The sequence below is a fragment of the Pleurodeles waltl genome, chromosome 8, assembly GCF_031143425.1.
Source record: "Pleurodeles waltl isolate 20211129_DDA chromosome 8, aPleWal1.hap1.20221129, whole genome shotgun sequence".
Taxonomy (NCBI): domain Eukaryota; kingdom Metazoa; phylum Chordata; class Amphibia; order Caudata; family Salamandridae; genus Pleurodeles; species Pleurodeles waltl.
The window spans coordinates 1,531,808,434-1,531,821,696 of NC_090447.1; the positions used below are offsets into that span (position 1 = coordinate 1,531,808,434).

Consider the following 13,263-nt stretch of genomic DNA (forward strand, 5'->3'; position numbering starts at 1 on the left):
CCCCAGGCAGGAGCTGTAACACCTGGTGATGAGCCTCAAAGGCTTACCCCCTTTGTTCCAGCACCACAGGGCACTCCAGCTAGTGGAGTTGCCCGCCACCTCCGGCCATGGCCCCACTTTTGGCGGCAAGGCCGGAGGAGATAATGAGAATAACAAGGAGGAGTCACTGGCCAGTCAGGACAGCCCCTAAGGTGTCCTGAGCTGAAGTGACTCTAACTTTTAGAAATCCTCCATCTTGCAGATGCAGGATTCCCCCAATAGGGATAGGAATGTGACCCCCTCCCCTTGGGAGGAGGCACAAAGAGGGTGTACCCACCCTCAGGGCTAGTAGCCATTGGCTACTAACCCCCCAGACCTAAACACGCCCTTAAATTTAGTATTTAAGGGCTTCCCTGAACCTAAGAATTTAGATTCCTGCAACTTACCGAAGAAGAAGACTGCTGAGCTGAAAACCCCTGCAGAAGAAGAAAGAAGACACCAACTGCTTTGGCCCCAGTCCTACCGGCCTGTCTCCTGCCTTCTAAAGAAACCTGCTCCAGCGACGCTTTCTCCAGGACCAGCAACCTCTGAATCCTCAGAGGACTGCCCTGCTTCCAAGAGACCAAGAAACTCCCGAGAACAGCGGCCCTGTTCAACAAAGACTGCAACTTTGTATCCAGAGGGGCAGATTTAAAGACCCCTGCAATCCCCGCAAGAAGCGTGAGACTTGCAACACTGCACCCGGCGACCCCGACTCGACTGGTGGAGAAACAACACCTCAGGGAGGACCCTCCAGCGACTCCGAGACTGTGAGTAACCAAAGTTGTCCCCCCTGAGCCCCCACAGCGACGCCTGCAGAGGGAATCCCAAGGCTCCCCCTGACCGCGACTGCCTGACTCTAAAATCCCGACGGCTGGAAAAGACCCTGCACCCGCAGCCCCCAGCACCTGAAGGATCGGAACTTCAGTGCAGGAGTGACCCCCAGGAGGCCCTCTCCCTTGCCCAGGTGGTGGCTACCCCGAGGAGCCCCCCCTTGCCTGCCTGCACCGCTGAAGAGACCCCTTGGTCTCCCATTGATTTACATTGCGAACCCGACGCTTGTTTGCACACTGCACCCGGCCGCCCCAGTGCTGCTGAGGGTGTACTTTTTGTGTGAGCTTGTGTCCCCCCCGGTGCCCTACAAAACCCCCCTGGTCTGCCCTCCGAAGACGCGGGTACTTACCTGCTGGCAGACTAGAACCGGGGCTCCCCTTCTCTCCATTGAAACCTATGCGTTTTGGGCACCACTTTGAACTCTGCACCTGACCGGCCCTGAGCTGCTGGTGTGGTAACTTTGGGGTTGCTCTGAGCCCCCAACGGTGGGCTACCTTGGACCCCAATTTGAACCCCGTAGGTGGTTTACTTACCTGCAAGAACTAACATTACTTTACCTCCCCCAGGAACTGTGAAAATTGCAGTGTGTCCACTTTTAAAACAGCTTATTGTGTTTTATGTAAAAAGTATATATGCTATTGTAATTATTCAAAGTTCCTAAAGTACTTACCTGCAATACCTTTCAAATGAGATATTACATGTAGAATTTGAACCTGTGGTTCTTAAAATAAACTAAGAAAATATATTTTTCTATAACAAAACCTATTGGCCTGGATTTGTCTCTGAGTGTGTGTTCCTCATTTATTTCCTGTGTGTATGTACAACAAATGCTTAACACTACTCCTTTGATAAGCCTACTGCTCGACCACACTACCACAAAATAGAGCATTAGTATTATCTCTTTTTGCCACTATCTTACCTCTAAGGGGATCCTTGGACTCTGTGCATACTATTCCTTACTTTGAAATAGTGCATACAGAGCCAACTTCCTACATTGGTGGATCAGCGGTGGGGTACAAGACTTTGCATTTGCTGGACTACTCAGCCAATACCTGATCACACGACAAATTCCCAAAATTGTCATTAGAAATTGATTTTTGCAATTTGAACTATTTTTCTAAATTCTTAAAAGTCCTGCTAGGGCCTTGTGTTAGTCCCTGTTTAGCATTTCTTTTAGAGTTTAAAAGTTTGTGAAAGTTTGAATTAGAACCTAGAACTAGTTTTAGATTCTTAAAAAGTATTCCAACTTTTAGAAGCATAATGTCTAGTACAGATGTGAATGTGATGGAACTCGACATCACCCCTTACCTCCATCTTAAGATGAGGGAGCTAAGGTCACTCTGTAAAATAAAGAAAATTACAATGGGCCCCAGACCTTCCAAACAACAGCTCCAGGAGCTTTTGGCAGAGTTTGAAAGAGCCAACCCCTCTGAGGATGGCAACACAGAGGATGAAGATAGTGACTTAGAGGGAAATTCCCCCCCTCCAGTCCTACTTAGGGAGAACAGGGCTGCTCAAGCCCTGACTCCAAATATTATAGTCAGAAATGCAGTTTCCCTCACAGGAGAGACCAACATCTCTGAAATCACTGAGGATAACTCCAGTGAAGAGGACATCCAGTTAGCCAGGATGGCCAAAAGATTGGCTTTGGAAAGACAGATCCTAGTCATAGAAAGGTAAAGACAAGAGATGGGCCTAGGACCCATCAATGGTGGCAGCAACATAAATAGGGTCAGAAATTCTCCTGACATGTTGAAAATCCCTAAAGGGATTGTAACTAAATATGAAGATGGTGATGACATCACCAAATGGTTCACAGCTTTTGAGAGGGCTTGTGTAACCAGAAAAGTGAACAAATCTCACTGGGGTGCTCTCCTTTGGGAAATGTTCACTGGAAAGTGTAGGGATAGACTCCTCACAGTCTCTGGAAAAGATGCAGAATCTTATGACCTCATGAAGGGTACCCTGATTGAGGGCTTTGGATTCTCCACTGAGGAGTATAGGATTAGATTCAGGGGGGCTCAAAAATCCTCGAGCCAGACCTGGGTTGATTTTGTTGACTACTCAGTAAAAACACTAGATGGTTGGATTCAAGGCAATGGTGTAAATGATTATGATGGGCTGTACAATTTATTTGTGAAAGAACACCTGTTAAGTAATTGTTTCAATGATAAACTGCATCAGCATCTGGTGGACCTAGGACCAATTTCTCCCCAAGAATTGGGAAAGAAGGCGGACCATTGGGTCAAGACTAGGGTGTCCAAAACTTCCACAGGGGGTGACCAAAAGAAAGGGGTCACAAAACCTCCCCAGGGGAAAGGTGGTGAGACAGCCAAAAATAAAAATAGTAAAGAGTCTTCTACAGGCCCCCAAAAACCTGCACAGGAGGGTGGGCCCAGAGCCTCTTCACAAAACAATTTTGGGTACAAGGGTAAAAACTTTGATCCCAAAAAGGCCTGGTGTCGTAGCTGTAATCAGCCTGGACACCAAACTGGAGACAAGGCCTGTCCCAAGAAAAGTACCACTTCAAACTCCACTCCAGCTAAAACTGGAATGGCCAGTCTCCAAGTGGGATCAACAGTGTGCCCAGAGCAAATCAGGTGTCACACTGAAGCTACATTAGTCTCTGAGGGTGGGGTGGATTTAGCCACACTGGCTGCCTGGCATACTAACATGCAAAAATACAGGCAGCAGCTCTTAATTAATGGGACAAGTGTAGAAGGCCTGAGGGATACAGGTGCCAGTGTCACCATGGTGACAGAGAAACTGGTTTCCCCTGGTCAATACCTGGCTGGACAAACTTATCCAGTCACCAACGCTGACAATCAGACTAAAGTACATCCCATGGCTATGGTAACTTTAGAGTGGGGAGGGGTCAATGGCCTGAAACAGGTGGTGGTCTCCTCAAATTTCCCAGTAGACTGTTTGCTTGGAAATGACCTGGAGTCCTCAGCATGGGCTGAGGTAGAACTGAAAACCCATGCAGCCATGCTGGGTATCCCTGAACTGGTGTGTGTCAAGACAAGGGCACAGTGCAAGGCACAGGGTAAAAAAGTAGAGCTGGAGTCTGGAAAAAGGGCCCAGCCTACCAAGAGAAAAGGAAAGTCAGCTGGGAAACCAGCTGAAACACAACAAGAAAAAGAGAACCTCTCTTCTCAGGAAGAAGTTCTGCCCTCTGAGGGAACTGAGCCTATGGAGTTAGAACCTTATCAGGTTGAGCTCTCAGGCCCAGGGGGACCCTCAAGGGAGCAGTTGTGTAAGGGGCAAGAAACCTGTCCCTCTCTTGAAGGCCGTAGGCAGCAAGCTGCTGAAGAGTCCAATGGCAAGAAAACTGGAACACATAGGGTCTATTGGGAAGATGGGCTCCTGCACACTGAGGCAAGAGATCCCAAACCTGGTGCCACTAGGAGAGTGGTAGTGCCTCAGGAGTTCAGAGAGTTCATACTGACCTTAGCCCATGATATTCCCCTTGCTGGGCATTTGGGACAAACCAAGACGTGGGAGAGACTAGTTAACCACTTCTACTGGCCCAATATGTCCCAGAAAGTTAAGGAGTTTTGTGTCTCCTGTACCACCTGTCAAGCCAGTGGTAAGACAGGTGGACATCCAAAGGCCCCCCTCATTCCACTTCCAGTGGTGGGGGTCCCCTTTGAAAGAGTGGGTGTGGACATAGTGGGTCCACTTGAACCTCCCACAGCCTCAGGAAATATGTACATCCTAGTAGTAGTGGATCATGCTACTAGGTATCCTGAAGCTATTCCCCTTAGGTCGACTACTGCCCCTGCAGTAGCCAAGGCCCTCATTGGTATCTTTACCAGAGTGGGCTTCCCTAAGGAGGTGGTGTCTGACAGAGGTACCAACTTCATGTCAGCATACCTGAAACACATGTGGAATGAGTGTGGAGTGACTTATAAATTCACTACACCCTATCATCCACAAACTAATGGCCTTGTTGAGAGATTCAACAAGACATTAAAGGGCATGATCATGGGGCTCCCAGAAAAACTCAAAAGGAGATGGGATGTCCGCCTGCCATGTCTGCTCTTCGCTTACAGAGAGGTGCCTCAGAAGGGAGTAGGATTCTCACCCTTTGAACTTCTGTTTGGCCACCCTGTAAGGGGACCACTAGCTCTTGTGAAAGAAGGCTGGGAGAGACCTCTTCATGAGCCTAAACAAGACATAGTGGACTATGTACTTGGCCTTCGCTCAAGGATGGCAGAGTACATGGAAAAGGCAAGTAAAAACCTTGAGGCCAGCCAACAGCTCCAGAAGTTTTGGTATGACCAAAAGGCTGCACTGGTTGAATTTCAACCAGGGCAGAAAGTCTGGGTTTTGGAGCCTGTGGCTCCCAGGGCACTTCAGGACAAATGGAGTGGCCCTTACCCAGTGCTAGAGAGGAAGAGTCAGGTCACCTACCTGGTGGACCTGGGCACTAGCAGGAGCCCCAAGAGGGTGATCCATGTGAACCGCCTTAAGCTCTTCCATGACAGGGCTGATGTGAATCTGTTAATGGTAACAGATGAGGATCAGGAAGCTGAGAGTGAGCCTCTCCCTGATCTTCTATCATCAAACCCTAATGATGGCTCAGTAGATGGAGTGATCTATTCAGACACCCTCTCTGGCCAACAGCAATCTGACTGTAGGAAAGTCCTGTAGCAGTTTGCTGAGCTCTTTTCCCTAACCCCTGGTCAGACACACCTGTGTACCCATGATGTGGACACAGGAGACAGCATGCCTGTCAAAAACAAAATATTCAGACAGTTTGATCAAGTTAAGGAAAGCATCAAGGTGGAAGTCCACAAGATGCTGGAATTGGGAGTAATTGAGTACTCTGACAGCCCCTGGGCCAGCCCAGTGGTCTTAGTCCCCAAACCTCACACCAAAGATGGAAAGTGAGAGATGAGGTTTTGTGTGGACTACAGAGGACTTAATTCTGTCACCAAGATAGATGCCCATCCCATTCCTAGAGCTGATGAACTAATAGACAAATTAGGTGCTGCCAAATTCTTAAGTACCTTTGACTTAACAGCAGGGTACTGGCAAATCAAAATGGCACCTGGAGCAAAAGAAAAGACAGCATTCTCCACACCTGATGGGCATTATCAGTTCACTGTTATGCCCTTTGGTTTAAAGAATGCCCCTGCCACCTTCCAAAGGTTGGTGAATCAAGTCCTTGCTGGCTTGGAGTCCTTTAGTGCAGCTTATCTTGACGATATTGCTGTCTTTAGCTCCAACTGGCAGGATCACCTGGTCCACCTGAAGAAGGTTTTGAAGGCTCTGCAATCTGCAGGCCTCTCTATCAAGGCATCCAAATGCCAGATAGGGCAGGGAACTGTGGTTTACTTGGGACACCTTGTAGGTGGAGGCCAAGTTCAGCCACTCCAGCCTAAGATCCAGACTATTCTGGACTGGGCAGCTCCAAAAACCCAGACGCAAGTCAGGGCATTCCTTGGCTTGACTGGGTACTATAGGAGGTTTGTGAAGGGATATGGATCCATTGTGACAGCTCTCACAGAACTCACCTCCAAGAAAATGCCCAAGAAGGTATACTGGACTGTAGAATGCCAACAGGCCTTTGACACCCTGAAAGAAGCAATGTGCACAGCACCAGTTCTAAAAACTCCAGATTACTCCAAGCAGTTCATTGTGCAGACAGATGCCTCTGAACATGGGATAGGGGCAGTTTTGTCCCAAACAAATGATGATGGCCTTGACCAGCCTGTTGCTTTCATTAGCAGGAGGTTACTCCCCAGGGAGCAGCGTTGGAGTGCCATTGAGAGGGAGGCCTTTGCTGTGGTTTGGTCCCTGAAAAAGCTGAGACCATACCTCTTTGGTACTCACTTCCTAGTTCAAACTGACCACAGACCTCTCAGATGGCTGATGCAAATGAAAGGTGAAAATCCAAAGCTGTTGAGGTGGTCCATCTCCCTACAGGGAATGGACTTTATAGTGGAACACAGACCATGCCAATGCAGATGGCCTTTCCAGGTTCTTCCACTTAGAAAATGAAGACTCTCTTGGGAAAGGTTAGTCTCATCGATTATATGACGGAACACTGAATTAAAAACAACTACTAACCTTAACAACGAGGTCAGAACACCGACCTCGTCCTTACTACTAATGATTTTACCACGAATGCCTTAACAACGATATTTCGTTGTAAAGGCATTCCTGATAAAATCATTAGCAATAGGCACCATTCACCCTACATCCCTCACCCCACCCCCCCAACCCCACCCCAAAACCTAAAACCCCCTGACCCCCCACCCACTCCCCAAAACCAAAAACGCCCCACCCCCCCAACCCCACCCTAAAACCTAAAACCCCCTGACCCCCACCCACTCCCCAAAACCAAAACGCCCCAACCCCCCAACCCCACCCGAAAACCTAAAACCCCCTGACCCCCCACCCACTCCCCAAAACCAAAAACGCCCCACCCCCCAACCCCACCCCATAACCTAAAACCCCCTGACCCCCCACCCACTACCCAAAACCATAAACGCCCCACTCCCCCAACCCCACCCCACCCCAAAACCTAAAACCCCCTGACCCACCACCCCCTCCTCAAAACCAAAAACGCACCACCCCCCAACCCCACCCCAAAACCTAAAACCTCCTCACCCCCCACCCCCTCCCCAAAACCAAAAACTCCCCACCCCCCCAACCCCACCCCAAAACATAAACCCACCACTTACCTTCGCCAACTCCCTTCTTTGTACCTTAACCACGCATGTTCGTGGTTCAGAACATACGTAGTTAAGGCACAAAAATACGAAGTCGTGGTTAAAAAAAGCGTTGTTACGCTTTCGTTAACCACGACTTTCGTAATAAAAAAGTCGTAAAAAAGGATGTTTCCCAGTCTCATCCTCTTTCGTTTGGGGGGGGGTTGTGTAAGGAAATGCCTCCTTGGCATGGTTACCCCCTGACTTTTTGCCTTTGCTGATGCTATGTTTTGAATTGAAAGTGTGCTGAGGCCTGCTAACCAGGCCCCAGCACCAGTGTTCTTTCCCTAACCTGTACTTTTGATTCCACAATTGGCACACCCTGGCATCCCGGTAAGTCCCTTGTAACTGGTACTCCTGGTACCAAGGGCCCTGATGCCAGGGAAGGTTTCTAAGGGCTGCAGCATATCTTATGCCACCCTAGGGACCCCTCACTCAGCACAGACACACTGCTTGCCAGCTTGTGTGTGCTAGTGAGAACAAAACGAGTAAGTCGACATGGCACTCCCCTCACGGTGCCATGCCAACCTCACACTGCCTATGCAGTATAGATAAGTCACCCCTCTAGTAGGCCTTACAGCCCTAAGGCAGGGTGCACTATACCATAGGTGAGGGCACCAGTGCATGAGCACTGTGCCCCTACAGTGTCTAAGCCAAACCTTAGACATTGTAAGTGCAGGGTAGCCATAAGAGTATATGGTCTGGGAGTCTGTCAAACACGGACTCCACCGCACCATAATGGCTACACTGAAAACTGGGAAGTTTGGTATCAAACTTCTCAGCACAATAAATGCACACTGATGCCAGTGTACATTTTATTGTAAAATACACCCCAGAGGGCACCTTAGAGGTGCCCGCTGAAACCTAATCCAACTACCCGTGTAGGCTGACTGGTTCTAGCAGCCTGCCACACTCGAGACATGTTGCTGGCCACATGGGGAGAGTGTCATTGTCACTCTGTGGCCTGTTACAAAGCCTGCACTGGGTGGAGATGCTATCACCTCCCCCAGGCAGGAGCTGTAACACCTGGCGGTGAGCCTCAAAGGCTTACCCCCTTTGTTCCAGCACCACAGGGCACTCCAGCTAGTGGAGTTGCCCGCCCCCTCCGGCCACGGCCCCACTTTTGGCGGCAAGGCCGGAGGAGATAATGAGAATAACAAGGAGGAGTCACTGGCCAGTCAGGACAGCCCCTAAGGTGTCCTGAGCTGAAGTGACTCTAACTTTTAGAAATCCTCCATCTTGCAGATGGAGGATTCCCCCAATAGGGATAGGAATGTGACCCCCTCCCCTTGGGAGGTGGCACAAAGAGGGTGTACCCACCCTCAGGGCTAGTAGCCATTGGCTACTAACCCCCCAGACCTAAACACGCCCTTAAATTTAGTATTTAAGGGCTTCCCTGAACCTAAGAATTTAGATTCCTGCAACTTACCGAAGAAGAAGACTGCTGAGCTGAAAACCCCTGCAGAAGAAGAAAGAAGACACCAACTGCTTTGGCCCCAGCCCTACCGGCCTGTCTCCTGCCTTCTAAAGAAACCTGCTCCAGCGACGCTTTCTCCAGGACCAGCGACCTCTGAATCCTCAGAGGACTGCCCTGCTTCCAAGAGACCAAGAAACTCCCGAGAACAGTGGCCCTGTTCAACAAAGACTGCAACTTTGTATCCAGAGGAGCAGATTTAAAGACCCCTGCAATCCCCGCAAGAAGCGTGAGACTTGCAACACTGCACCCGGCGACCACGACTCGACTGGTGGAGAAACAACACCTCAGGGAGGGCCCTCCGGCGACTCCGAGACTGTGAGTAACCAAAGTTGTCCCCCCTGAGCCCCCACAGCGACGCCTGCAGAGGGAATCCCAAGGCTCCCCCTGACCGCGACTGCCTGACTCTAAAATCCCGATGGCTGGAAAAGACCCTGCACCCGCAGCCCCCAGCACCTGAAGGATCGGAACTTCAGTGCAGGAGTGACCCCCAGGAGGCCCTCTCCCTTGCCCAGGTGGTGGCTACCCCGAGGAGCACCCCCCTTGCCTGCCTGCACCGCTGAGAGACCCCTTGGTCTCCCATTGATTTACATTGCGAACCCGACGCTTGTTTGCACACTGCACCCGGCCGCCCCAGTGCTGCTGAGGGTGTACTTTTTGTGTGCGCTTGTGTCCCCCCCGGTGCCCTACAAAACCCCCCTGGTCTGCCCTCCGAAGACGCGGGTACTTACCTGCTGGCAGACTGGAACCGGGGCACCCCCTTCTCTCCATTGAAGCCTATGCGTTTTGGGCACCACTTTGAACTCTGCACCTGACCGGCCCTGAGCTGCTGGTGTGGTAACTTTGGGGTTGCTCTGAACCCCCAACGGTGGGCTACCTTGGACCCCAATTTGAACCCCGTAGGTGGTTTACTTACCTGCAAGAACTAACATTACTTTACCTCCCCCAGGAACTGTGAAAATTGCACTGTGTCCACTTTTAAAACAGCTTATTGTGTTTTATGTAAAAAGTATATATGCTATTGTAATTATTCAAAGTTCCTAAAGTACTTACCTGCAATACCTTTCAAATGAGATATTACATGTAGAATTTGAACCTGTGGTTCTTAAAATAAACTAAGAAAATATATTTTTCTATAATAAAACCTATTGGCCTGGATTTGTCTCTGAGTGTGTGTTCCTCATTTATTGCCTGTGTGTATGTACAACAAATGCTTAACACTACTCCTTTGATAAGCCTACTGCTCGACCACACTACCACAAAATAGAGCATTAGTATTATCTCTTTTTGCCACTATCTTACCTCTAAGGGGAACCCTTGGACTCTGTGCATACTATTCCTTACTTTGAAATAGTGCATACAGAGCCAACTTCCTACACTACACCACGGCTTGTGGGATTCCATAAATTTGGCACCTGGCTGGCGCCCTGGATTCACACAAGCCGGCGCTATACTTTTTGACGCAAAACTGCGTTTGCGCAGTTTTGAGTCAAAAAGTATAAATATGGGCCTGAGTGCTCTGATTAAAACCTAAAATGGAAGCCAGACAGGGCACACTGCTGTGTGTTCTGACCACTAAACACTGCATACACTATGGGTAAGTCACCCCTCTAGCAGGCCTTTCAGCCCTAAGGCAGGGTGCACTATACTGTATGTGAAGCCATAGCTGCATGAGCAATATGCCACCACTCTGTCCTTGCCAATTATTGGACATAGTGAGTGAACAGAGCAGCCATTTTAAAACATGTGCTGGACACTGGTCAACATGAGTTTCACAGCTACATGATGGCCACTCTGAACCCTGGGCTGTTTGGTATCGAACAACTCAGAATGATAAATCCAACTTGGTACCAGGGCTGGATACATTATAATATGTACCCAGGGGTCACCTTAGAGGTGCCCCCACAAAAGCTAACTACTCTGGCATAGTTGCTGAGTGGTTCTAACCAGCCTGCCACTTCCAGACAACAAGTCTACAACCTTGGGGTGAGAGATACCTCTCTCCGGGTTGCAGACAAAGCCCTTCCTGGGTGGAGGTGCTAACACCCCCTCCCTCAGGAATGTGCACGGTCCTGGTGGCGAGCTTCAAAGGGCCTACCACCTTTGAGACCCACCCTCCAGGCCTGCTGCTAGCAGCAGATGGCCACCCTGATGCAAACCCCCACTTTTGGTGAGAGCAACGGTGGGAGATTAAAACTTAGCCTAGGGGAGTGGCCCTACCTAACATGTACCACCGCTAAGGTGTTGCCTGCGAGGTGAACTCTCTATTTCAATTTGATCCATCTTGGATAGAAGGAAAACAGCCAATCAGGGACAGGGATGTGGCCTCTGCCTCCGGAAGTGGTCACTTAGTGGGTGTAGTCACCCTAAGGTAGATGAGCCATTCGTCACTACCAGGTTTCCCCTAAAACGCCCCCTAAATACAGTATTTATTGGGCATCCCTAGATCAAGAACTCAGATTCAATGGACAAAAAGAAGACCAGGACAGAGAAGAACCGATGCACGAGAGCTGTGGACCTGCTGCATCAAAGGAAAGGCGCCAAACCCTGCCTGCTGCACCCAGGACCCGACAATCGTGCTGAGGAGCAGATGGACTACTGCACAACTCTACAAAAACCCCAGAGGACCTCCAGGCTTTGAAAAACACGAGAGAACACACTCCAGAGTGGAGGTACCACTCCAAGACCAAAGAAGAACCAGCAAGCCAGTGAGGGTCACCTTACTGACCAGCCACTAACTCCTGAGCCGGACACTGCAGCTGGACCAAACTTCATCCTGATGATTATGAGGACAAACCTGCCAAGTTTGGTGGCACTGCAACCTCCAGCAGCTAACCCGTGCCAATACCAGGGGTATTGGTCAGTCCACGTCAGACATCAAGAAAAACAGCCTGTCTGGGGCTGCAACAGGACCAGAAGGATGCCCAAGTCAAGGGACTTCAGAAGCAACCTGGACCTCCTTCCAGAGTGGCCCGTTGTCCTGTAAGTGACCCTTGAACTGACCTACCTCCTTCTCCAAGGGATATTTTTGCGCACAGCTTCTGGCTCACCGATTTGCTCTGCACCTGGCTTCCCTGTGCCCTGCACTGAAGAACCAGCTGTGTCCTAAGGGTCCCCCACCTGTTGCGATCTCGACACTCCAAGGGAACCCCAAGGATTTGTCTTTAAACATACCCATGCAGTGCTTTTCTAAGTGGTCCCTCGCAGTGCTCCAGAGACTTTCTCCCGCTGCTCCTGCCGAAACCGGGAGCCGCCACAACTCCTTCAGGTGGTCCAGTGTGTCCACTAATGACATCGACCAACCTGCAACAGAAGGACTTGGTAAACTAATTGTACGATTTTATATGTATTTTTAAAGGTGATCCTCCATTGATCATGGTGCGTACTTATACGTAAAAACTATTTGTATTAAACTTCAAAAATTCAGATATGTAATGATCTTGGTCTTCAAATGTATATAAAAATCTGAAGTATTTTTATAAATTGGTCTCAAGTTATTCTTTTGAGTGTGTGAGTTGCAAGGTGGATGCTGTGATTACAACAAATGATTTGCACTTATCCAGGATTGGCCTAACTGCTTGACAAAGCTACCATAAAAATTAGAGCATTGGGTGGTCTAGTTTGTACCCCTGTAAACCAATGTGTGGTTGCCTGGACTCCCTGCACAGTGTGCCTAGCTTTGCACACTACATAGAGAGCCAGTTTCCTACAAGGAGGGGAGGATATTCAAGAGGTTGTCTTACAAGAGGGGTCTTCAAGGGCTACTAATGAACTGAATTGGAAATTGGCACCCTCTTAGGGTTGCTATATTACTAAAGAATACTATGAATTGTACTCAATTTCTTTTCACTGACAAGCACTTGACCCTTCTGCATAGCAAGGCTGAAACAAATGACCATTGAGAAAGGTGGCCATCCTGCACAATGTGTTTGGAGGTAAAGAGGGTTTGTGGGACTATGGGCCCTAGATGGTTCCTGGGGTGTGTGTGTGTTTGGGGGGTGTTGTTGTTCAGTGCCCCCATCACAGCCTAGTCCATCTGAAGCATGATCTGATTTAATGTGCTTTTTCTTCTAGGTCAAAGGAACTGAAGATTTCCTCAAGTATTCTCTCTCTGGTGGGGGAAACCCCCCTGGTCCGAGTGACCAAGATTGAGAAGGCCTTCGGCCTCCAGTGTGAACTCTGTGAGTATGGGGGGGGCACTATGGGTCCAGTGTA

The 13,263-nt window shown here is 49.4% G+C and overlaps 1 protein-coding gene across 1 annotated transcript in view; it reads left to right on the top strand.

The window, feature by feature from the left end:
• Positions 1 to 13,263, top strand: part of LOC138248933 (cystathionine beta-synthase-like) — a 151,501-nt gene that overhangs the window by 43,154 nt on the left and 95,084 nt on the right. The window contains exon 3 of the mRNA XM_069202963.1: positions 13,123 to 13,229. Within this exon, the coding sequence (XP_069059064.1) occupies positions 13,123 to 13,229 (107 nt within the window). The remainder of the gene's footprint in view (positions 1 to 13,122; positions 13,230 to 13,263) is intronic.